At 48.5% G+C, this 26,553-nt stretch overlaps 1 protein-coding gene across 1 annotated transcript in view; it reads left to right on the top strand.

The window, feature by feature from the left end:
- Positions 1-26,553, top strand: part of LOC102383047 (excitatory amino acid transporter 5-like) — a 74,293-nt gene that overhangs the window by 13,754 nt on the left and 33,986 nt on the right. The window contains exons 3-5 of the mRNA XM_006025768.1: positions 6,939-7,151; positions 9,693-9,735; positions 11,513-11,735. Coding sequence (XP_006025830.1) covers positions 6,939-7,151; positions 9,693-9,735; positions 11,513-11,735 — 479 coding nt within the window. The remainder of the gene's footprint in view (positions 1-6,938; positions 7,152-9,692; positions 9,736-11,512; positions 11,736-26,553) is intronic.

The following is a 26,553-nucleotide window of genomic DNA, read 5'->3' as shown; positions in this document are numbered from 1 at the left end:
CGAAAAGCGGCTATGGGGGGAGGCGTGTGGGGGCGCCCCCCGCCACTGCATGCACCCCAGGAGGGCATGGGGGGTACATGCCCCCAGATGTGCGTGTGCATGCTGAGGCCAGAGTGGCATCAGGCTTTTCCTGGTGTGGGCTGGGCTGGGCTGTGCTTGGGGCGGGTGGCAGTGGCACTGGGAGGAGGCTATGGGAGGGGCTGCAGCCACCCTAAAATTCACCATAGCCCCCCCAGCTCCCTCCCAGCACAGCCTGGCCTAGTCCCCACTGGGAACAGCCCGGCACTGCCCCAGCCAACAGTGCCCCATGTGAAGATGCAGGAGCACGTGCCCCCCCATACCTCTTGGCATGCATGCAGCAGCAGGAGCAGCCACCCTCCCACACCCCCCAGGCTCTGTCCCGCTCTCCACCCCGGCTGGGCAGCACCTGCCCGTGCTCAAGCCTCAGCCTCAGCCCCACTCTCTCCCTCACCACGGGGGCCTACGGGAGTGGGGCTATGGGGGGGCTGCAGCCACTCCAGAATTCACCGTAGCCCCCCCCAGCCACCCTCCCAGTGCTGCCTCTGTCTGCCTCAAGTGCAGCCCAGCTCCCACCGGGAGGAGCCCAGCGTCACCCCAGCCCCAGCCTGCCCTGCCCTGCCCTGCATGCAGATCTGGGGGCACAAGCCCCCCCATGCCCTCCATGAGTGCACATAGTAGCAGGAGCTGCCCCGCGCAGCTCAGTTCTGTGCCCCAGCCCCACTCCCTCCCCCTACAACAAACTTACCAGCTGAACTTGGCTGCTCTCCACATGGCTGGGCTGTGCTCCTAGCTGTCTGCGTGCTGCGCTGTGGTTGCACACATCTACACAGAGTTCTGTATACCCCCTATGACTCTTTTAACTACCCCTAGGGGTGCAAGTACCCCCGGTTGACAACCACTGTCCTAAGAAAGTATGTTATCAAAACATTCATTCCTTATTTCAGTTGAAAATCCTTGTTTATATTACTATATATATTACTGTGTTTTGGATGTTATCTCAAATTTTTGGTGTACTTGTGTTCCGCTTAATACTGGTCACCTCATTTATTTGCATGTGTTCCTTTTGTCTTATATTAGTGGTTCTCAACCTTGCTATACTCAAGGGACCCCTCATTAGATGCAAGCCACCCCCCTGTTAAACTCAAGGCATCCCTCAGAAAATGCCAACTCTAAGTTTTCATTCGTTTTTTGACTACAGAAAAAAAGAAAGCAAGTCTTCTGTTGCAAAAAGCTCAGAAAGACCACGGCAGGTCAGAATGTTTTTGACACTATGAATTCCCACTTGAAATCTCTGGGTTTATCTTGTGAATAAATATGTTTGCAATGCTGATATTAGTTTGCATTGCTAACATTGCACAGCACCTTGTGGCACCCTTAAAAAGATTTTGCAGCACTCCAATGTGTCATGGCACCCTGGGTGAGAATCACTACCTTACATGCACAGACAGACCATCCACAGAAGTAGGACTATCTGATACACATGTATGCCTAAGCATGTGATTATACAAATACTTGCACACATGGATAGCCCGATATGTTTGTAAAAATATGCAAGTGCTTAAGTATGTGAAGCAACAGAGCTTTAAATTACATGAATAACTGTAGTGTAGCAGGAGCAATGGTGGCTGAACAATCAGAGCAAGTTTCCCTTCTAACCCTCAGTTTTCAGTTGCTTCAAACTTTCTAAAATCCTTACCTTTTGGGACAAAACCTTCCAGTGCCTCAATGCCTTGTATAGGCCCCAACCCCAAATATTTAAAAAAAGATCCAGTCCAGACCCCCCAAAGCAAGAGACTGGCTTAAAAATAATGTCACAAAAATGTTGGGTTCTTTTTGTTTGCTTTCTTGGCTTGCAGCCTTGTTGGTTCACATTTCCAAGCTTTTCTCCCCAACAGCAAGGGCAAGAAACTTTTCTTTTAAAATGAACACTGAGCTTCTCAGGGAATCATGTGATCCTATCAGCTGGAGCTGTAAGAAAACCACTTATCTTGTGTGAGTTGGTAGCACAGCTTCTGCTTTTGAAGGTTATCTTTTGTCTACTATAACACTACAAAACCTCTTTTGTATCTGCTGTAACACAGTACATCCTACTGTACTTGGGCTCTGACCAAACCCCTGTCTCTTCCTTTTACCCTCACAGGACAGGGTAGAGATGAATTAATGCAGCTGAATGTACTGCCCATTTTTCTGCCTTTTTGAAAAAGCTTCTTTGGATTGAGACCAAGGAAAAGCTAAATATGCAATATTCCCCTTTTATGTCTCCACCACTGTTCCTATAGTACTCAGCAGTCCATAGGAGAGAGTTCTACCTGGTCAGTGGGTGTGTCTACATGTGCCCCTACAGCACTGTTATTACTGGGCCATCATTTAGTATTTCCATTAGGAAGTACTAAATGATAGTGCAGTAACAGCTGTTACTGCACCATGCCGGCAGTGCACGGCTGTTTTTAGCCACTACATCGCCGTAAGCAATACGCTATAGCAAGGGGGCAAGTTGCTGTGGCAACATAGCTACAGCATCATGGTTTGTGCCTGCCAATGCTACAGTGATGTAGCATCCCATGTAGACATGCCCGGTAAAGAAGGAAGCAAGTTCTACATTCAGGTTGCCTATTGCTCTCCTTTATAAAAAACTGTCCAACCATGGTTTAAAGAACTGACTTCTCAATGACTTAATCAGGACCTTGAAATAGTTGCAGGGAATTAACCTTGTGGCTTCTGGGTAAAAATTCAACCATATTTGGCCAGTTACAAACTGCCAAAAAGTGTTGTTTCCCACCAATGTTTTCCTCAGGCCATGGACATTTGAACAACTTACTGGAGGCTAAAGGAAGGTGGATGCAAGCTGCTTGAGAACAACCTGTTTGCAAGCTTTACCTTAAATGGGAGCTAAGTTACTGTGGTTTCACTTCCACTTACCATGCATTTCACAGATCTGCATTTTGCATATTGGGTTATGTGTTTATTCCGCCCAAGACAAGCACCAGCAGACTCTCCCTATACCTGAAGAAGGGTTTGTGCCTGAAAGCTAGTAAGGAACAATTTTTCCAGCTATTTATTTAGTCTAATAAAAGATATCACATTTATCCAAAGAACCTTTGGAACAGGGGATGGATTTTATAGAAAATACTGCAGCAGCGTGGTTGCATTACATGTAGTTGGGGCATTTTATCTGTTGCTCCTCTATGGGGTCATAGCAGATTTCAGGGCTTGGAAAGTCTGTTTTGTGAGAGGATGTAGTATGTTGGGATCCCAAGGGCAGCCATGATGCCCCCTGGTGACTCCATGACTGTGCCCCACTCCACCCCCAGGGCACCTTCCATTCTCTCCTGCCATGCCTTGATGGAAATATAATAATAATAATAACAGCAATAGGGAGGCTACCCATGGGCCTTTGTGTGGCTCCAGTCCTACCGGGGTTCTTTGGCACCATACTGGTCTCTACTATGCCCAGGTTCCTCACCGGACCTCTCTATGACTGTGCAGCTGCAGGGCACCTAAAGCCTTAGGGGCTAAATGGGTGGCTCCAAACCTCCCCTACACCATACCCAAAGCCTCACACACATTACTGTAATGATTTTTGGCCCTTTTGGGCACCGTGCCCCTGGCTCCTGTCTGCCAGACCTCCTGCCCCCTGTCTGGCCATGCCCCTGTCAAGCACTAGGCCCCTGTCCCCTGGACTACATGGCCCCCTGTCTGGCCATGCCCCTCTTGGGCACAAGTACCCCTAGCCCCTGTCTGGCCCTGTGGCCTTATTCTCTTCCAACTCTGGGCTCAACAGTTGCTCAAGCCTTGAGCCTGCCCCTGGTACGGCTTAAGGCAATTGTGTGCCTCTTGGGCACTAATAGTACCTCCACATACCACCTCTACAGTCCCAACCCAAACCACTAGTGTAAAACTGTAACTCAAACTATAAGTCCCTGAGCTATAACAGAAACACCAAAAAGGGAAGAAGCTTGCCCCTTTAAGAGGGAAAACCTTCCCTCATCCCTTTGTGCTGGCATACCTCCCAGCCTGGGCTTCCTGCGAGCTCCTTCAGCCTCACTGCTCCTGCAAGCAGCAAAGCGGTCAGTCTAGCACCCCTGGGTAGCATTCCTGGCAGGAGCTCCTAACCCTGCAGCTGGCAGGGCTGGACTAGTTTGCTAGTCCAAGCCCAAGGCCCAGGCTCATATCCTCCCAGGGCCCTGCCACCTTCCCATCAGCAGACTGCCTGGGCTGCCTGCAGGTGCCTGTTAATTGGCTTAATTGCCCTGTGGTCATGGCAACCTGCAGCTGCTGCACCCTGCCTGGCCTGCAGTGCCCACTCGCTGGGCTGCTTCCATATTAAAGGAACAGATAGTGCCAGGCTCTCTCTTACAGAGGAGAAATCAGTGACACAAGGCGTCAATATTTTCTCAGTATAGCTGACTTGATTTGCACTTGTGCAGCAGTCCTGGCCAGAGGATGTCAAACTGTCAAACTGTTCTGTACAATTATGGCTATAACAATAGAAGACATAAAACAGAATACTTGAACATAAGACAATTTGATAAACAAGTGTTTATAATATTTAGATTTCTTTTTTTTTAAATGCCAGCTGTGAAAAAGATTTTCTGCTTCTCAAGTGGTCATTAGAAAATGCACAGGGAAAATGAGTGGGAGGATTATTTTACAAAGATGAAGAAACAAAAGTTTAACATTCACTGAACCATAAGGGAATTGTCAGAGATTGAAAGGAAGAGGAAAAAGAACACAAGACATTGACTTGCATTAAGATAAATATCTGTCTTTATGTCTGTTGTAGGCAGTAGCAAAACTTGGGGCAGATGGCAATGGGAGCAGCCGTTCCAGGCACTGCCTTTGTGGGGACACAAAAGCAGCCACTGCTGCAGCAGCAGCTAACTGCACTGCCACAATCAGCACAGTAGAAATCAGTGTTACCCTGTGCATTGGCAGCTGCCCCAGATGTGGCCCTGCCCACTCACCCCCTCACCCTGCACCACACACCCCTGGTTGTAGGGGATTGGATGCATCTTCAAACGCTAAAGTTGTTATTTGGTAAGTTGGATTCAATAAGTTATAAAAAACCAAAATGTACAGGCAATACTTGTTTGATCCTTTCAAATATCTGATGTGATACAGGGCCTGACAGAAGGGTTGTATTTACATTATGTAAAACATATGTCAGTAAAAAAGTTTGGCTGTCAGTAAAAAGTTTGCAGATTGTCATAAAAAAATAATCTTTGGTTGCCAAATCTGCTGGCATATAACTAGAGAAACAACTCTCAGTAGTGGGACGTTGGGCTATAATACCCTTTTAATTTTTAGGCCAGTTTTATTTGCCATGGGACTAGTCCTTAGGAAATAGTACATGTGCAAGAAATCTGAACTATAAAAAGTAGGCAAGGCTTCTGCTACTCCCTGGCAACTGCCCATGTGTACACTTTTAACTTGTGGTAAATAGATGCTACATGCAGTGGTGTCAGTGAAAGGGTGATTGTGAATGAGTCCTCTATTAAAGCGGGCTGTGCGACTATGGTTTTGTTCTCAAGTATTCTAGGGAACAGTACTGAGTGGGCATGTCTATATGTGATGCCACATTGCCGTAGCAAAGCATTACATGATGGCAACGTAGAGTCGGCGGGTACAAACCATAACACCACAGCTATATTGCCATAGCGATGTGCTCCCTCGGTATAGAGTATCACTACAGCAACATAGGGGCTAAAAATAACCATGAGCTGCCAGCATGGTGCAGTAACAACGGTGCTGTAGGGGCGCACATAGACATATCAAGCATCTCCTAAGAAGTTACAAGAAAGCCCGCAAGTGAGAAGTCTGGAATACCTATCTGTAGGGGAAGTCTGGCTTATGGTTTGAATCAAATGACTCTGGCTTATGGTTTGAATCAAATGACTCTGGGCATTAAGGGGAGGACTTACTACTTGTGAGTGCATATCAGCTGTTTTCTCTCTCCACTCCTAAGTGAAGATAAACTGCCGTAACTTAACCCTGCTTCATTCAGGGGTAAACTGCCTCCGTTTATTTTCCACTTACCTTGGGATAAGAGTGGACATAAAAGATAGTTACAGTTCATTTAGCTGAGCTGCAGTAGATCCCCCAGAATGACTCTCCTCCATCTCAGATAAGTCTGGGTGCTCTTATTATTCACAGCTCTTTCTTTCTCATTCTCCTAAGCTCTTAGGGCAGAATTCTGTTTTACTTAGTGGATGACAGAAGTGCAACTTGTGTCTAACTCCAAGTCACCAGACTAAAGTGTAGGAGCAACTCTGTCGCTGCATCTGGGCCTATAAGAACCACCATGATAGGAATAGGTTGGAATTCTGCATAGAAGTCTAGCCTTGTTCTCTACAAAATCTTGTGACAGTTAGTTCAGCAGACATGTTTGCTCCTATATTTTTAAAAAGCATTGCCTTCTTTCACTGAATGCCCTGCTGCTCTCTACTGAGGAACAATTTGGAGGCCAGAAATAATGATAATCATCACCCAGCCTGACCGTCTGCCTATCATAAGTTATAGAAGAGCTAAAAGGGAATTCCTGAAGCCATTGCTCTAATGCTCTATTCCGTCTCCTCTCTCAAGTCCTTTTGTGAATGTCTCTCCAGGTCCTTAGTCAGTTTTTGCTCTTCTCTAAACCTCTCGGTTTCTGCTACCTCACTACAGGCGAGCGTTGCATTGTTTTACATGATGGTCCTGTTCCCTTTTCATGGTTCTGTTGTCATTTCATAATTGGAGGAGCGTCATATTTGTTGTACTCAAGAGATGGTGAGCTACTGTGGAGCTGGGGTGATGAGACCCTGCAGACCTTGCCTGTGGGAGGCCAGTGCCCCGTGAAGACTGAGCTGAGGGGGCTCTGCCACAGGCTTCTCTTATGCATCCAGGGGGGCACTTGCTGAGCCCATTCTTTTCTTTTTCAGCCTGATGTCAGGGCTGGCCACCATGGACTCCAATGCCTGTGGGAAGATGGGGTTGATCACACTCACCTATTACCTTTGGACAACATTCATGGCTGTGACTGTTGGGATTATTCTCGTGACTAGCATTCATCCAGGTGCCGCTGCTCAAAAAGAAGAATATGCTGTTGCAAAAGCAGCATTAAGTTCAGCTGATGCTTTATTGGACTTAATCAGGTACTTTTACAGCATCTTTGGTATTAGCCCTGATTGTATAAACACTGCCCTTGGTTATTGCTTATGGCCAGAACTGTCCCATATTGCAGATGAATTGAACAGGTAACTGTCCAAATTCAACCCATTTGCTTGTTCACACCAGTACTAAATTAGACCCAAAGTGCCAGATCCTATTCCACCCATTTAAGGCCACTTCTAGTGGCCTTGAATCTGGACACCTAAATGTGATCCTTTCCCACCCTTTAAAGTCCCGGAAAAAAATGGTAAAAATGCCGTCGTGTTACCATTACAACTATCACAAAGAGCAGTGAGAAGAACGATCCATCTGTCTGGTAGGGACATGAGCAGGGCACAATATGATCACATTCAAGGGCCCAATATGTGGAATAGGAACTTGAACCCACACCCCAGGCACAGGTCGCCTCAACTGGTTCTAATACACCCCCCCATCCAGATGTGTTCCTTTGGACTAGGAACAGAAATTACTAGGGTTGTGCGAAGCTGCGGGTGCCGATTTGATTCGGAGGAGATTCAGCCTGATTCGATGGCCAACTCTCCAAATCTGAATCGAATCAGGGGACCAATTAAAAGATCCAAATTGATTCAAAGCTCTCTGAATCGATTTGGAAAAGATTCAGACAGTTTTGGCGATTTGGGCAGTCCCCGCTGGCTGCAGCAGGGAGCTGGACCCGGACTCCGTGCTGATAAGTAAGGGGCGGGGGAGGAGGGACTGGAGCAGGGGGGAGGGGTCCATGGGGGGGACCTCTGCCAGGCCTCCTGAGCGCCCCCTGACCCCCACCCATTCTCCCAGCCCCCAACCCCAAAGCTGCCCCAGCTCCTAGTTGTTTAAACAAAAGCCCCTACTCACCGGGTACTGGTGTTTGGCAGCAGCTGAATCTCTAAATCAGATTCAGCCGAATCGAGTCAGGACAGTGATTCGAATCACTGAATCGAATGCATAAACTGGTATAAGTGATTGTAAACCAGTTCAAATCTTTAACACAACAGTAGTTCATTGCACATAAACCACTTTTAAAAAGGCTGAAACTAGTTTAAGATAAATCTGAATTTATCCAAAGGGTGGGAAAGGATCACATTTAGGTGTCAAAAAGCACCTGTTTGACCCCAGTGCTCTTTCCTGCCATGGCAGGGGGTCAGACTTGATGATCTGCCAAGGTCCCTTCCGACCCTACCAACTATGAAACTATGAAAGGATGTAGTATCAGCCTTAACTGATTTAGGCTAAACTGTTTTTTTGAACTTCTGTCCCAAATCCCTTCCAGATTCAAGTTAACTCACAGTCCCCCAGCATCCCAGGATGCTTTGCACCTCCCCAGCAATCCTCTTCTTGTAGGATGCGTGGACTAGCCTTGACCCAGTCGAGCAGGGAGGTATGCTTTAGCACCCCCTGGCTTCTGGTCTGGGCCACTGCAGGCATGTGGCTGCATTTCCTGAATCAAAAATAAATGTCTGTTCACTTGCTTATCAGGTCAATCTACTTATCTTAGACTAACCTGTGAAGACTGAATTGATTTAGCTTTTTGACTGACCATACTTAGCTTTAAAGATGTTCTGGTGGCCGTGCCCTGTTGCCCACTTGTTGCTGGGTCATGCAGCTCCCTCCCTCCAGAGCTGGCAGACTTCAGCGGGGGAGGGTGTGCATGCAGAGGCATGTCATGAAGCATTTGAAAAATGTGCTTTTCCAAAGTAATTTCCTTACCAAGGCATGACTAATTAGATGCCCAGTGTTTGCTCGCTGCTCTGCCATTCCCTTTACAAAGCGGCAGCTAGTCAGAGAAAACTCCCTTTAGAAAACACACTGGTATCAGCTGTCAGAGGTGGGAGTACTCTGCAGGCACCTGAGCCAGCTCCCCAGTCTGGGAGATGCTGCCCGCTCTCTCCTGCTGCTCCCTGAGTCACGCTTGCAGAGGGCAGCTTTGAGTGCCAGCCACATTTCACAGGAGCGTCACTGCCAGAACTGCAAGTGGAGCGAATCATGAGTGCATCTCTTGGCATTCTGGCTGTGACCCCCCTTTCTACCCTGCCACCGCTATCTACCTTTCCCAGGGTCTGGACTGGATTTGCCACCTGCAGGCCTCCTAATGCAACAAGGGGGATGCCAAGTAGTTTGTGCTCACCTCGAGGTTTGCGATGTCAGGCACAGCCAGAGACCAAAGCCCCCACTCCTGTAGGACTCCCTGCTGCCTTCCCTAGGGCTTGCCCTTGGGACAAACAGAAGGATTTGGTCCAATAGCAAATTAAAACACAAAGTGAAGTCTATGACAGCTGAGTCCTCAAAACACACTACTGCGGCTTTGCAGCTCTGGATTTACATCACTGGATCCATGGCCCCTTTGTCACTTTTCAGTCTCAGTTCCCTTCCTGTTTCAGACTGTGACAGGGGGTAGCAGACTTAGAGGAACTGCATAAGCCTGAGTCATTATGCCTTTATTTGCTTTAATCGCAAGAAGAGCCTTTCCAGTTTCAGGGACTTTCAGGCACACAAGGCTGTTCAATTCCTGTATCATTACTCTCTTGCAGAAATATGTTTCCTTCCAACCTGATTGAGGCTTCGTTCCAGCAGGTGAGTTCACCTCCTCCCGAGCCCCTCAGCCAGCTCAGGGCTGCTGAGAGAAAGCGGAAGAGCTACATGGTGCACAGGATAGGGCAGCTGCCAGCAGTTTTGTTGGGTCTCATGGTTTCCTGAGGAGGGGAGAACAGCACCTTTCCCTGCGCAAGCTTGGTCACGATTCCCTCCTCCCCACTCCCTCCCTCCCTGCTGGCTCTACCTACGTTTGGGGCTACACTCACCACGTGCAGACTCACAGGGACTGTGGCTCTTCAAAGGAGAAGAGAGCCTTTCCTGGGGTGTGGGGTGCTGGGACTGAAGCTTTTGGCCAGCAACATCTGTTGGAGATGCACACATGCCTAACTGTGCTCATGGCTTTGGTGGCCATGAGTGCATAGTGGGCCTGGAGGTGACACCCCCCAATTCTGCCTGCTAAGAACAAGAAGGTTCCTCCCCTTTCCCACAAAACATGCCACCTTCATCTGTGCATAGGGCTGGGTTTTCAAAAGCTCAAAGGGGCTCCAGGCCTTTGGAAATCTGGGTGTTAACATTTGCCTAGACCAAGCCATCCTTCCTCCCCTCCTCCAGCTCTTGCTGGTACCAGATGGTAAGGCACCCAAGCAGCCCTTCCTCCCCTTCCCTGCCATGGCCACCATTCCCCAGAGAAGGGCAGCACAGGGCACGTCCAGGTGTGGAGAGGGAGTCACCAGGGGGAGCTGGTAAAGGGAGAAAGTCAAGCAAACGACACCAAGAGCAAGATGCTGGGACAGAGGGAGGGGCAGGTGAGCAAGCCTGGGGAGAAGGGGGAGAAAAGAGGTGAGTGAAGGGGGATGGCAGCATGAGCCCGTGTGTTTGGAGGGCTGGGGGGAGTGAAGGCTGCTCGTGGTGGAAATCAAAGAAAGGAGAGAAGCTGGTAGGGGGAGGGAAGGGCAATGGCTGGATGCTTTGTAAGGGGGGTCTGTGCAGCAAGCACAGTGAGGATTGGAGGGTCTGCACAGCCCACCAGATTCCAGGTGAGTGTGTGTTTTGCATTTGCTGGATTTGCACTGGGAAGCTGTAAAGCAGGCCGCGTGTGCAAGGTTTGGGGGGCAGAGGCTGATGAGGGAGAGACAAGAACGAGTGACAAAGTTAGAAAAAGAAGGAACAAATAGACTTAAAAAATGAGAGGAGATGATGATGAGATCCATAATAAATGGAAGAAAGGAAAAAAGGAATGGAAAAAGGGAGACAGAGAAAGAGAGGCTTGAGAGCAACAAAGAAAATGCAAGATGCTTTGTGCCCAGCGAAGTGGGCCACTCTCCTAGCCAGAGGCAGTGGTAAACATGTCTACACTGGGAGCCCCTGCCAGGGCTGAACACAAAAGGTGAATCCATCTGCTTTTGTGTCATATAACAGTCTTACATGAGATATAACCCCATGCACGTGTATCATGTTACAGGTTGCAACACATTAATCGGGTTGTAAAGTGTAATGTCTATCCTGGCCTACAGGGTCCTGCTCACACACTAGTGGCAAGTGCTGTGTCTGTCCCTTCGAGAAGAGCAGTCTCAAAAGCGCATGTGAGAAAGCCTGGGCTGCAATTTGAAGGACATGATACCTTCACTGGTTTATTGTATAGTTGTGGCTGCTATCAAGACTCGTACAAAACATACCTCAAGCTCCTCCTTGCAGATTCAGGGCATGATCCTGTCCAGTCAAGTCAGTGGAACTTTTGTGGCTGACTTCAGTGGCAGCAGGATCGAGCCGTTTGCCAGTAGGACATTGACTTTGCATTTCTTTGATTTGGTTCCAGTATCGAACAGTTCTCGTCCCCGTGGTGAAGACTTCGGGCTTTCCAAACAGCCCAGGGAAATCTCTCAGTTTTGTTTACTTTGTGCCAGATGGGGAAAATCCTGAAATCAACAGGCCCGTGCTTCTTGAGATCACCCCATCTCCTGAAATGACCTACCAGACCCTGCCCGGTACCAGCAATGAAATGAATGTCTTGGGGATTGTTATCTTCTCAGCTACAATAGGTACTCGCTAAATACAGAATGAGCATTCATGCTGTAAAGTGACCCAACTTTATGCTGGTTACTTAATAATGGAGGCAGGATAGTGCGATTACTCACAGGAAATATGGAGATCTCCAAAGCTAAATGCATGAACTGCTTCAGCTTGAGCTATCAGGCTGTATAGTTGAAGCTGTAACAACTCGTGTCCTCTGTGGATTGGGCATAAAAGGCATCTTGTACCCTTTACTTGTGGGTTACAATAATGGGGCCATTGCTCAGATTACATTGACGGTAATGAGCAAAGTAATGTGTCCCCTTCACATTTTCAGCACATCCTCTCAGTGCAGAGTGCATTTCCTGATCATTTCTAAGTAAATATAAGCAACTGTTTTTAAAGAGACCTTATATGAAGTTCAGTAAAATATCTGTAATATTTTTAGGGTCTTCTAGCAAATACACAAGGCACATATGATTCAAATTTTTCCTTAGTTGAAGCTCATGGAAAATTGGCAAACCAGCTACATTTGAAAACATATTAGGTTATAGTTGAGCAGTTATCAACAGAAATCACTTTCGGCCATTTCTCTGGAAATTTGCATATGAATAAGGAATAGCAATCACTCCCCTCCACTGAACTAGGACAAGACAACGGCTAGCATTTCAGAGAAGGGGAAAAATGATGGGTGAACAGAACAAGAAAGGAAGGTTCTGAAAAGTAGCTATCAAGGAGGAAAGTGAAGATCAGATGAATTGATGAAGACAGGAATTTAGAGACTGTTCCAAGCACAGGGGATAAAACGACGATAGGTGCAAAACTGGGAAGGAAAAAAAGAAGAATGAAGAAGTAAGGAGATGAGAGTGGGAGAAAAGAAGATTATAGAAACTGGGGGAGATGATGTGAAGGTGGAGGTCAAGACAAGGAGCTTGAACTCGATGTGGTAAGAAACAGAAAGCAGTTAAGGGATTAGGGGGCATGGTCAGAGCAGTAGGGGAGAAAGTTGAAGGAGGTACAAAGGTGCTTTAAATAGACCAGAAGGGGAGAAGAAAAGGGCAGGCACAAAAGAAAAGAAGGTAGCAGTGACCAGGAAGTAGAGCTGTGCGAAGCTTTGGGTGCTGATTCGATTCGGATTGGGTGCCCCACCGAATTGGGCCAAATCTCCAAATCCATATTGAATCAAGAGACCAGTTAAAAGGTCTGAATTGATTCAAAGCTCTCTGAATTGATTTGGAAAAGATGTGGCGAGCTTCGGCGATTCGGCCAGTCCCTGCTTGCTACCGCAGGGAGCTGGACCTGGACTCCATGCTGGTAAGCCGGGGGCAGGGGAGGGGAACCATGGGGGGACCCCTGCCTGCTCCCCCTGCCCCGAGCGCCCACGACCCTCATCCGCTCTCCCAGCACTGCCCCCCCATGGCTGCCCTACCCAACCCCAGCTCCCGGCCCTTAAAAAAAACCAAAACCAAAAAAGACCCCACTCGCTGGCTGCTGCAGTGTCCTCAGGGCTTCTGGGGGCTTGTGATAGAGCCCCCCATGCAGTGAGGGGCAGTGGGGATCACCCCCTGCCTGGCAGGACCCGGTGAGTTGGGGCTTTTTTTTCAAGGGCCAAGAGCAGGGGCAGGCGGGACAGCCATGGGGGGGTTGGGACAGTGGGTGCGGGATGCAGGGCATCGGGGGTCACCCCCCCACCTGGCAGCAGCCAGTGAATAGGGGCATTTTTTTTTTTTGAGACAGGAGCTGGGAGAGCGACTGTTGAGAGTGGGTGGAGGATCAGGCCCGATTTGGAGATTTGGCTGATTTGGCAGTGAATCAGCCAAATTCGGCTGAATCAATTCGGGACAGTGATTCAAATCACCGAATCAAATCACTGTCCCCCGAATCAACCGAATCCGAAGCGAATACTAGCCACTTCGCACAGGCCTACCAGGTAGCCAGTGGACAAGGCGGAGTACAGCAAAGATAAGGAAATAGTGTATCTGGTTATAATAAAGGGGAAGAATTGACAGGGCTTGGCACACGGACTGGCCATGGGAGTGGAGGCAAGAAACAAAGGAAGGTGCTGAAGATCACACAAAGGAAATGAAGCTGGGAGGTGTGGAAGGGAATTGGGTTGTCATCAGTGACAGAGCGAGGTACAAGAGGCCCCAGCAGGCAGGAAGGGCAGTGCCGGTATATAATGATTGTGATGGGGCAAGCGGACCTTTGAAAGGAGAAAACGGATGCAATGGGACAGAGGCAGATCTGCAGCAGCTCCTTAAAAATGAAAGGGTTCATTATAGTAGAACATGTTTTCTGGATGATCACCAACATTTATGTTCCCTGACGACTTTTTCATTGTAATTCCTTGTGTTCAAATATTGTTGGAAGCCTCCTGCAAGCAGTGGAGCCTTTCAACATGCTCTGAAAAGGTACTGGATTGGGCTCAGGAAGCTTCTTTCCCTTTAGTTGTTTGTCAGATGGGGTGTTTGACTGACATCCTCCTATGCTTCTTCTCAGTAAAGCGTCTTGTGTAGTCGTACCCTGTTTCACCTAGTGGACAACCAAAGTGCTTTCACACTACCTTTGAGTTGCCCAACAAGTGTAGGAGTGATTATATTACTTCACCTGGGTGCCTAAGTGCTGTCATATAGGCATGAATGTGTGCCCTTGGAGGCTGGGGGGGCACAGCGACTGCCCCTAGGCAGTGGTGGTGAGCAGGGAGCTCCTTCAGGTGGTTGTGGTGGTGTCGGCATTTGTGGGGGGCAAGTGCAGACCAGTAATCAGCAACCGCCTGAGATGCCACCAGCGGTGTCAACGGCAAGGGTGGGAGGTGGTGAGCAGCGACCTCCCGCAGACGCCACCGGCAGCATCAGCGGTGCTTCTCTCATGGGGTGCACTGCCAACCTCAGGGGGTGCACGTGCACCCGCATTCACCCCTTATGCATCGCCAATGCACATGGGAATAGGGAAACATCTGAGCAAGGTTGTTAGAACGTGATATCCTCTCCTCTGGCCATTGGGGTCTGGTGTGCTGCAAGAAGACCAAGAAGAAATTAGTTTAATTTGCAGCAAAGATTTTCTTTGGATGTTAGGAAAAACATTTTCAACTGTTAAGATGGTGTCTAATTACAGGCTACTCCAAAGCCCACGCTTGTTAGCCGGGGCAGTTAGGTAGGTGGATGTGAAGGGGGACACTTGCATGGAATTCTGTTTCTCTTTGGTCATCTAAATGGCAACTTTTTAGGTGTCTAAGTGGCATTTCTGGCTCTTGTGTTGTTACTAGACTTAATATTAGCCTTCAGGTAGTGGCACTGAAGTCATAAAATGCTTGGACAAAAAGAGTCCTTTCTCCGAAGATAGTGTTTATTGATCACAGCAATTTGCAATTTCAAGCATGGGACAAAAAACCAACAGAAAAGCTCGGCCTAAATTAAGACACAGCCAGATAGACACAGTGATAACACACAAATTAGCCTACCTTAAAATGCAATGTAAGCTAAAAAGACAACAGAAAGCCTCGCATAGATCTTATATAATCCTGAGGGCAGAGTTTCTCCTTATAGCCAGGTATTTGGAAGGCGTTTTTGGGGGGAATCTGCAAGTCTTCTGTGATGAGGATGGTCCCATAGGCCTCATCTTTGCCTGGGTTGTAGGCGATCTACACCCCCTTCTCTCCCTTGGATGCCTTGACAATGGCACGCTTTTCACATTAGTCATGTATTCCATGCCTCTCACGGCTCTCACACATTCAGTGTCGGTCTCTTGTCTCTTTTCAGGTATTTAAGTCTCTCACCCCTTACAGTTTCCATTTTGAAATGTAAATGTAGCCCCCTGCCTTCTTCCCCTCCACTGCTAAATTAGGTCCCACATTTAACATCTGTCACATAGCTTCAGAATCAGTTAAAAGGCCCACACTTGTTAAGACTGTACCAGGTCTTTGCCAATACTACAAAGGTAGGCATTCTGTTTCTGATGTGTAATCCTGTGTGCACAGATGACAATGGTAGTAGCAATGGTGCCTAAGAAGTCTGCAGCTTCTTAGGCAAGTTATCGGGGCTAAAACATGCGAGGGCTTTCCTCTTTGCATGTCTAAAAGTTGCTAACCATGGCTTTGGGCCTTAGATAGCTATACATTAGGGCTGTGCAAAACAGCAGCGTTCTGCTTCGACTTCCATTTCAACAGGACAGTGTTTCGTTTCGAGCTTTGTTTCGTTTTGAAATCCCCGTTCCATTCCGTTTCGTCAAAATGGTTTCACTGTTTCGACGCTGTTTCGAGGTTTCGCCAAGAGGCTATAATGGGGAAGCACGAAACTGCCTATAACTTTATCATTTCTTGCCTGATTCTGATGAAACTTGCAGGGATGACAGCCCCTTTTGAGGGGATGAAGCTTGCCAAGTTTCAAGGAGATCGGTGCAGGGGTTTCTAGGAAACTGCACCTCAGGCTGCTGACAAGTAGAAGGTGGGGAGCAGGAGCAGCATCCTTGGATTTGGCAGGCACGTTGGGGGCCCACATCCCGGGGAGGAGTCCAGCAGAGCCCCCATAGCCCTCCTGGGTGTGCTGGAGGGCCTGGATCTGCCTTCCGAATCACAGGTCACTGCTCCTGCCACCTGGGACTCAGCACTGGGGAACTCAGCCTGGCTGGGGGAAGCACTTCCTGAAGCTCGTCTGAGTTCCCCAGCGCTGCAAGCTGCCGGGAAATGAGCCTGGTGGCAGGAGACATTTACCCCAGCCGGGCGTAGTTCCCAGTCGCTTGCAGCCCTGGGGAACTGAGCCCAGTGTGGGGAAGTGCCTCCCGCCACCCGGCTCAGCTCCCAGCAGCTTGCAGCCCCCTGAGCCCCATGGAACTCAGCCTGGTGGCAGAGGGTGCCGGCTCTACCCACCTTCTGCCACCGGGCTGAGCTCCATGGGGCTGGCGGAGCTGCCCGGAGCGCAGCCCAGTGGCAGGAGGCAGGCAGAGCCAGCTCTGCACTCTGATCGGCTCCGCCAGCCCCATGAAGCGCAGCCCAGCAGTGGGAAGCAGAGAGAGCCATGGCTGCACCCCCTGCCAGTTTGAACCACATGGGGCTGCAGCCGTGGCTCTCCCCCTGTCTCCCACCACCTGGCTGGCTGCTTTGAAATTTGAAACGTTTCGACTGGCCTGATCATTTTGTTTCGAGACTGTTTCGAAGCCCTTCGTTTTGTTTCAATTTCACTGTTTCGAGCTCAAAACAAGTCGAAACAGCGTCAAAACTAAACAGCCATAAACATTTCACACAGTCCTACTATACCTGTGCACACATAGCTGCATATGTGCTTGGCTAGTAAGTAGCCTATTGCATGTGCTCGGTCTGGACGCACGGTGCTCGCATCCACACTGCCAGGAAACTGAATCCCTAGCTGTGTGCAAGTTCCAAGCATGCCACTTAGACAACCCAAGGAAAAGAGAGAGCCACTTTTGCTGCCTACCAGTACCACAGCCCTCAACTCCCTGGGTTGAGGTCCTCTGTTAGAGCAACTCTACATCTTCCTTTTTACTTTGGCTGACCTCATAGCTCAATAGACGCCCCGTTCCTCTGTGGCTTTTCAAATGAGTTTTATGGAGTCTCACTTCAACAACTAAGGGCCTTGTTCATGTTGCACGTTGAGCTGCTCTAATGTTGATCGGTTTTAGTGCTAAATCCAGTTTTGAGCATTCATATCTTAAGGCTAAAAATCTTCTCTGACTATCTCCCCCACCTGCACAGCTGTGAGTTGCCCCTACAGGGCTGGTGAGCCAGGACAGGTTTTTACCCTGCTCTAGGTGGGTGGAGGGGAGGGGGTAAGAGATGAAATGTGGGGGGCAAGGCAGAGACATGAATCTGGGAAGCATAGAGTTAATGGGAGGGGGTGGGGGTGGGTAATGAAATGGGAGGTAGAAAGGAAATGGGGGTGGGGGAAGAGTGGTGAAATGAAGGAAGTCAGCTACTGAAGGATAAAATAAAAAGTAAAGAAAGAATTTAAAAGAAACAAAAGAGGAAGTACATTAAAGAAGTCTCACATTTTAATAAATTGGGATTTGAGATTGGGGTGTGGGGGGCGCTGATCATGCTTCCCAGGGTGGCTGGGAGATGGGAGCAGTGAGGGAAGGCACTTTTGGGGGAGCTACTGCCCCTGCCCTGGGAAGGAAGCCCCAGCTCATAGGTGCCCTTCTGCTGGGCACCAGTGGGCAGCAACAAGGGCTGGGTTCAATTTTGGGGTACTAAATATATTTTACTGTGGCTCGAGCCCCTACCCAGACCACCTGGGAAACACTAAATGAATCACTAGGATGTTCTGCATAAGCAAAACCTCCTCCTTGCAAGCAGTATAAACACAAAAGACAGATTTATTACAGAAAACAGGGGAAAACACCAAATGCAATTGGTGCAAAATTGTGCAAAAACACTACTAACTACAAGCAGAGATGACCAGAGCAGGGTGAGAGGCCCCACCTCCGGACATGAGAGCGGTCACCCCAATTCACCCCCCATAGAGACAGCCCTGACTACAAGACATAGTCTATAGGTTGCACTGTGCCAGGGGAAGCTGCTAGAGAGCACAGGTCCTTCTGCAGTGCAAGAGGCCCGTCATTGCTCTTGGAGGAATGGTAGCATGCCAGTCTTTGCTCCCACAGAGAGGCTATGTGTGTCTGTGGGGAGTGACTGTGGCTCCAGACAGCATGCACGTACCCCATAACTTCTAGGCTAGACTATATGGCCTGCTGAAATGAAACTGCAGGAAAAACTCCAAAAGGAGCCAGGCTGATTAATGACTACAGCCAGCCCAACCACACAGCTTGACTAGAGCAAAGAACCATCAAAAGGAACAAGGGGAAAGACCAGGTTTACCCTCTAGCATTGACAACATGTAGGGGGTGCACCTGCCCACACTGCTGGTGGCACCTGCAGGCGATCACCACTCACCACCCCCTCACTACTGACACTGTCTGAGGGCAGTCCGCAATCACTGCTGGCTGCCGCCAACACTGCCCGCGGTGTCTGCAGGTGGTCACCGACCACCAGCCGGTGCTCATCGCCCCCTCCAGCCCCGCCAGCGACAGCGCCATGGCCGCCTGCGGGAGCTCCCTGCTTGCCGCTTGGGGTGCAGGTAGTTGGGGTCACAGCTCCACTGGGAACAGAAAGTTGCAAACCTCAACCCCAGCCCAAAATTTGCAGGATTAGAAATTCTCAGGTTTTAACCCTGTTTAAATTGCCAGGCCTAACTCCTGGCCAGCAAACCCAAAGAACGAATACTCTTTTCCTCAGTATTACTCCCTTAAAACCTCAAAAGAAAAAAAAGGGGAAGAAGAGGAGAGAGGCATCCCCAGACACTGGCACAATTCTCCCTCTCGCCTGCCTCTGCCTGAGCTTCCCTTTTCACTATCTGCAAACTCTTTCTCCCTTGGAGGACACTTCACTCTTCAGTAACCGCTAGGGGCCATCTTGCCCATGTACAAAACCCCCCACAATATACAACCTAAATGCGTGCATGTGCATGTCACATAGGGACCCACGGCAGCTCCCTACCTTGTTCCCCACCACCATACCCCTATTCCTGGACCCATCCATGCCCCGTGACCTGGCCAGATGGCATGTGCTTTGCAGGCTCTTTGCAAGGGGTTGCACGCCCCTGAGCAGTAGCGTTCAGGGATTGGAAAGTTTGTCCACACAGAACATCAGGGTGGGTGAGGGGACACATCCTGGGATGCTGGAGGACTGCAACTTGGGCAGTTCATCTGAGGAGAGTGACCACACATTAATGCAGGGGTGGGCAAAATGCAGCCTGAGGGCCGGATGCGACCCACCAAGCCATTCTATCCAGCCCGCAGGGCCCCTAAAAAATTTAGAAAATTAATATTTATCTGCCCCTGGCTGCCTATCATACGGCCCACGATGGATTGCCAAAACTCAGGAAGCGGCCCTCCACCTGAAATAATTGCCCACCCCTGCATTAATGGAACACGAGCTGGGTAACATGGAGCAGAGAGAAACCTGGGTTGGAGCGGTGTAACTTTAAACCACCTAAAGTGTGCTTAAAACTAGTTTCAGGTGTTAATGTGTGGACAACCCAGGAGTTAAGAGCTCCAGGAGCTGCCTAAAATTAAAATGTGTAACAAGGCCCTAAGCATCATTTGGAACATCTGCCAGACGCTATGTTTGATATGTTTGATGTCCTATGCACACACAGCCTGTGTGCATAGGACCACACCTGTTTGACTAGCTGTACCCATTAGGTGTGCCCACCCCACCCTTGCACACAAATCCCTCAAAGGATGGAGTGGGCATAGCCATCACACAGGTGCATTGCCAATACAGAAGACCAAAAAGCAGCTCTCTATAGTAATAAGGAAGGAGGGGAAGTTGTGGAAATCCCTGAGGACAAACTACCAATAAGCAGCATCATGAACGACTCATGCCTCCTGAGGCTGGGGGGGCATGGTGACTGCCCGCAGGTGGCAGCAGCAGTGTTGGGAGCATGGGCATGGCAGCGGCGAGCAGGGAGCACCTGCAGGTGGCTGCAGTGACGTTGGTGGCGAGGGCGGGCCAAGTGGGGACAGCCCACAGGTGGCTGCGGCGGTGTAGGCAGCGGGGGTGGGGAAGCGGCAACTGCCCACAGACACCAGCATCAGCGGGGGTGGCAGCCAATCTCAGGGAGGGCACATGCCCCGCCATGCCCCCTCTACACATCGCCTATGAGCAGCACAGTTACTAGAAGGTAAAAAGCCAGCTGATGGCTGTCCTGGTATTTGTCCCCAGGGGCACCACCCTAAGTAACTAACAAGTGGTTTTCCATTTACTAGAAAATGGGTGCTGGGGGTGCCACATCACAGACACATATAAAAGTGGGCACCAGATCTGGAAGCCTCCACTAAAGAAAAGGATCCTGTAAAGCTGCATGCAGTTGTCCACCAATGTGGAACTAGGGACCCTCTTCAACTAGGCAGCTGAGGCTGTCCAAGCTCTAGTGCAACGAGCTCCAACGTGCTGCAGTGGTTCCAGCTTGGTGTGTACAAGCAGCTTTAGAGGACCAGTTAATCTTGGTGGCACTTCATTGTCTTCCCATAAGGATGCAGATGATCTCTCTACACTCTGATATCCTGTTATAAGTAGTACAAGTTCATTTCCACCAGCTACTAGATAGTCTGCACGCTTGCATGCCTGGCAAATGTGTCAGGCATGTTAACGAGGGGTTGTTTGAGTCTTCAAAGAACTGCAGCAATCACTGACAATAGTATCTGCCATTTCCAGGACGGTAAATAGAGGATACCAAGGACTTTGAGTGCTTTTAGTGGCAGGATTACTTGTAACAGCTGTTCAGGAAAGATTCAAGCAGCAGGTGCACCCTAAAGTGCTTTAAAAAGCTGCATGTGTTCAGTAGAAAAGACTTTTCCTTGCCAGTCTCCAGATGTGTATTACCAACTTCTAGATACTTCTGGCAAAATCTGATTATCTGCTCTAGGACAAAGACGTCTCCATTTATGGAAAGACAGGAGCACAGTTGAAATTAAGCATGCCAAAGGGGCAGCCAATAACCAGAGCTTCTCTATATGTTCTAGATTCATCTTATGCAACTACCTGTACCATGCCATACAGTTATACAGAAGTAGGGCTGGAAGGCACTGCAAGTGGTCATCTAGTCCAACCCCCTGCCTTAGGCGGTTCATCTCTATCCAAACCATCCTATACAAATCCATTGTCTAACCTATTAGCAAAACTACATAGTCAACACTGACAAAACCACAAGACGTAACATCCTAACCTGCTACAGGTAAAGCAGGGGGACCATGGCAGCCAATATGAATGGTGAAGTAAAGAAACTTCCTTTCTACAATTTCCAGGGTATCCAGAGGTATCCAAACCATGATATAGGATCTTCCATTTGATGGCTATCACCTCTTCAGTGGAAAATGGCAAGCCTTTTTGCTCATTAAAGACACAAGAGCCAGTTTATATTCTCTGGCTTTGTTTGTTCCAAACCTGAGCTCTCCATCAGACAGTATCCCTTTGCTTCATATTTCAATAACCAAAAGACAGCATTGGAGTCACTAAGGACAAAGCAGATTTCCCAATGTAACTGATATTCTGCGTCTTCCTCTCAAAAAGAACTACGGTGCCACAATTGAAAACTAAGCAGACCATTTCTTTACCCATTTTCCCCCTTTGTTTGCCAGTGGCCTTTATTTGTTTCAGGAAGCCTAAGCTGGAGCCCTCATAGCCTAGCAGTCCTGATGTATTGTGAGTAACAGGTACTGCATGCAATTCCAGCCCTTTCTTACCCTGCGCTCTCCGAAGGCTTTATTGATGAGCAGCAAGAGGTGGACGTCCATCTGCATCTCCGAGCAGTGGAAAAATGTCTTCACAAGCAAGGAGTTTTATACTTGTTATTTTCTTCTTCTGAATGGTGGTTATAGGAGTGGACATCTTATGGACTTGAAACCTCTCAACAAGCTTCTCTGTCATTTCAAGTTCTGGACGGTGACTTTGACTTCTGTAATGCCCTTGTTATATCCCCAGGACTGGTTTCACATCCATCAGCCATTGAGCTGCCTCTTTTCATCTTTCTATATGTGACTGTCCTAGGGACATCTCAGGTTCTGTAGTAGGACTATCCCTGGATGGATCTAGGATTTGGAAAAGGGCAGTGCGGTGCCTCATCACATGTAACACAACATATATTTTTCTCCAGTTAAAAACAAAGTACTGGAGAACTTTACTAATATGCTGGTGGGCTAGGGCTATATTATTCAGTTTAAGGCTGAAGCAAAAACAAATATAACTTAATTGAAATGAGGGACTGTGAAACAGAAGCTTCATTACCAGGAGCAGCTAACCGGCAACAGAATTGCAGCATGAAGGATAGCTTGATTGGTGGACCATCAGGACCATTAGAAAGAAGAGAGCGTGATGAACACTTGTGGAATGAAGAGCTGAAAAAGGATCAGGTAGATTATAAGCCATTAAATCAATTGACTCCCTTGGCACTGCCCGACTAGAAATGCTGCTGCTAATGCCAGGCAGTTGGTTGAGTGGCATACCAATGTGGGGGGCATGCCCCTGGGCGCCAGCCTGGGGGGGTCCTGGCCACAGCCTCCAGGGGTACTCGGTCCCCTGTGGGCACTTCCGGTTTTGCTGCTGGCGGTTCTGGGCTCGGCGATCAGCCGCCGGGGGACTCCCCACCCCTTCCCCCTGCTTGGCGATCGGCCACGGATGTGGGGCGCAAATGGAAGCATCGGGCCCCAGGTGCCGGAGACCCACAGTACGCCACTGAGTTGGTGTTATACTTTGGGCAGAGCAGGAATCAAAGGGGGGTAAAAATGCACCGGTGTACCCCCACTGCATCTGCCCAGGGACGATTTTATTGTCAATATAAACCTTTTGGTCATTCCTCAGCACCAGTGGTGTTTACCAAGTGTCTGATCATTATAGAAGCTCGTTTAAAGAGATAAGGGATTGAGTTCTATCCAGGTCTTCATTACTGACTGATATGGGGAAAATTAGTCCAGAAAATGTGATGAATGAAGCAATAATAAAGCTCTTTGCCACACTGGATTTCAAAATCAGTGGAGAAGCAGCCATGCTTACTCTGGCTCAAAGCACGGAGTCCTAGGAGCCACTGTTAGATTGCAGGGCAGTGGGAAGTTATCATTTAAAATACTCCAACGTCTAGGGGACCACATTCAGAAACTTGAAGTTCACTAAAAGGTATTAGTAAGAGCGTGTCGCAGGCTTCTGGGACTCATACTAGTAGTCTTATGCTCCTAGACGATGTGGGTTACCAGGCTTTACCTACATTTGATGCAAAGATGATTGAAATCAAGGTCTCTCTCCAGAACACACCACATAGACTGATAGTCACTAACCCCCCAAATTCTTCTCATTAAACTGGTAGAAAGACCTTTTTCATGCAATGCCATCGGCCAGCATCAAGGAAAGTGCTTGGAAGGGGCCTGAGTAATGGCTAACCTGTGCCTTGCTGGTTACAGTACATTGCTGCCAAGCAGGTGATGCAAGTTCCAGCCCCTCCCTGCCCCCCAGGTGCCGAGGGCCTATAATTATAAACTCTCCAAGTGCCCTAACATCTAGACAATTGGCCTAAAAGGCGAGAAGCAACATTTAGGCTTTTCCAGGGCTAAATTTTATTTCACCCAGGGGACATATTTCCATTCTTTCAATGGGGATTTATAATCAGTGCTAGACATGCCTGCCTTGTTGCAATTCTGCTTCCTTTTGGCTTTGTGAGGCATAAATGTCTTAGCTGGACTCAGGACCCAAGTAGAGAAATCAGCCAGTGTCCTGTCGTGACAGAGAACTGGAGCTCAACAATAAAGTACATGTACGGGCTTTATTTTCCTTTTTTTCCAAACCCAGCTGCATTCCTTCCTGTTAAAGATTCGGGGCAATGTCTTCCAACAGGCACTTTCTGCACATAGAAGCACTGGAATGGAAATTACTATTAAAAGCTTTCCAGAAAGTACAGCGTGGGCACATAGTCCAACCCTAATGGGACTGAGTTTCAGGCTAGTGGAGCAGCTCCTAATTGGGCTTGTTCGTCGTTTCCACTGACTAATGCAAAATGCACGAAGAGTGCTGGTAGCATAGTCTAGCTTTGCCAGATGGGTGCTCTCAGGCTGCTTAGCCAGCAAAGCTTGGGTAGGGCAGTGTCCTGGGATGTGGGAATTCAAATTCCCTCACAGGGAGGTCAGCCTAGACCGAAGCACCAAGGCAGAGGGAAGCACCGGGCCCATGTGCAGCTTGGGCAGGCAGGCCGGCTCCAGGGAGGGAAAGAAAAAAAAAAAGATTAGGCTCACCGCTTTTTCCCCCCCTTGGGTGAAGCCTGCCTGCATGGGCTGCCTGCACAGCCCCTGGGCTGCACAAGGCCCGGTGCTTCCCTCTGCAGCTGTAAGGTAGCAAACTAAAACACCTTAGACATGTTTTATTTTGCTGCATCCCAAAGTCATTTAATGCGCATTACGCTGCCGACAGTGTAAACAGCTGTACCATTAAAGCGGTGCAAAAGGGCATTTAAGCCCTTAAAGGCCAACTTTCTATGTTGATTGTCCTCACTCTCCACTTCCTTTTGCTTTACAATCTGTACTCACACTAACTAACCTGGTTGGGAAGATCTATTCTGCCTTTTAGGGAAAGGGGATTTAATCCTGGGGACAGTTGCTATGTGAATAGGACTGCATTCCCCATGGCACCCAGTAGGCCCATCACTGGTAAGCTTCTCCATACCCGACTAGCAGACAGAGATGAAGAAGCCAGAGCACTCACTCCATGCGAAAGCATGCCTTTTCTGCTCAGAGAGCAATCTTCTGCATCCCTCCTTGCTTTCTAGTGTGATGTCCAAGATACGGACAATGAAATGGTGAAAGCCCTCTTGTGATGGGTCTGCCTTTTGGATGTGCTGTAGCCCTTCTGTTCAGGTAGAGGAAATAGATGATAGTGAGTCTACTATTTGCAGTATTGTGGTTTAGTGGCTGAAGATCTTGTTAGCTGACATTGTAAGATCCAGCCAGGGTGACAGCAGCACTGATCCATAATCTGGTCACTTGGCGCTGAACAAAGCATAGGTGCCAAAAGAGGACAACGACAGTGGACTGCATAGCAAGAAAGATGGAGGAAAGAATCAAATAATGCTGGTAGGGTGGTTATTCTTATAGCAGTACAGAGATGCCAGAAGGCCTTTGCTGCTGGGTGCGCTTCACATGTAGAGCGTGAGACAGTCCTAATCCGTTAGCTTTCGTGTGCTAAGTATAAAGGCTCTGGAGAGGAAGAATTCTCTCTAGTCTTTTCTTTAGAATTATACTCCTTTTAATCCCTTCTTGAGGCAATTGGCACATGGCTTGAAGGTAACTGTGTTCAGTGGGAAAGCTCTGAAACTCAGAGCAGAATTGCTGCTCACAGGGGTGCTAGTTGAGAGGGACTGGATGGAGGACTGACTTTTAGCACAACCCTTCTTCTCCAGGTCCAAGGACATCTTCCTGAGGTTCTCCAACAGAGAAACCTCTATGCAAGTATCCTAGCTGTCCAAAGCACATGGAGAAAGACTATACACATAGAGTGTGGGTACTATGTGGACAAATACTGAACAAAATACAGGCTTTAAAAAAAAGAAAAAGTTCACTGGGAACTTCCCTCACTAGCAAAAATAATTGGTTTTCAGTTAATGTAACAATAAATCTGAGCTTTTAAGTTTACAGACATCAGAAAATTCAAAGGTAAGCCTTCTGCAGCACTCTTTACTCTTGTATATAAGCAATGAGAGGGACATTTTTGCATAATCATACAACAGCAAGCATTATCACGTGCTATTACACAAATATAGTAATATGGTAGAAACAGAGTGCAGTCCTTTCCCTGCTAGGACAGGGACAGGGTTAACTATGCTTTATTCTGAGTTGTATTGATATCACCACTCTTTAACTTTTAAAGGTCAATGATATCACAAAGAACAGCTTATTTTGTTGTGATCAAAACAGGGTGGGAGTGAGGAGAGGGGACAACCACCACACTTCACCTGCTCTAGGACAGTGGTTTTCAATCTTTCATTTGCAGACCCCTAAAAAATTTTGAACAGAGGTGCAAACCTGGTTGAATTGTAGGTGTGAATATTCACTAGGGCTGTGCAAAGCTTCAGGTGGCGATTTAATTCGGAGAAGATTTGGCCCGATTCGGTGGCCGAATCTCCGAATTGAATGAGGGGACCAATTTAAAGGTCCTAATCAATGCAAAGCTCTCTGAATCTTCGGCAAAGATTCAAAGAGCTTTGATGATTCGGGCAGTCCCAGGTGGCTGCAGCAGGGAGCTGCAGCTGACTCCGAGCTGGTAAGTACCAGGGTCGGGGAAGAGGGGCTGGGGGGGGG

The sequence above is a fragment of the Alligator sinensis genome, unplaced genomic scaffold, assembly GCF_000455745.1.
Source record: "Alligator sinensis unplaced genomic scaffold, ASM45574v1 scaffold103_2, whole genome shotgun sequence".
In the NCBI taxonomy this organism is placed as follows: domain Eukaryota; kingdom Metazoa; phylum Chordata; order Crocodylia; family Alligatoridae; genus Alligator; species Alligator sinensis.
This window is presented reverse-complemented; position numbering and strand designations above follow the sequence as displayed.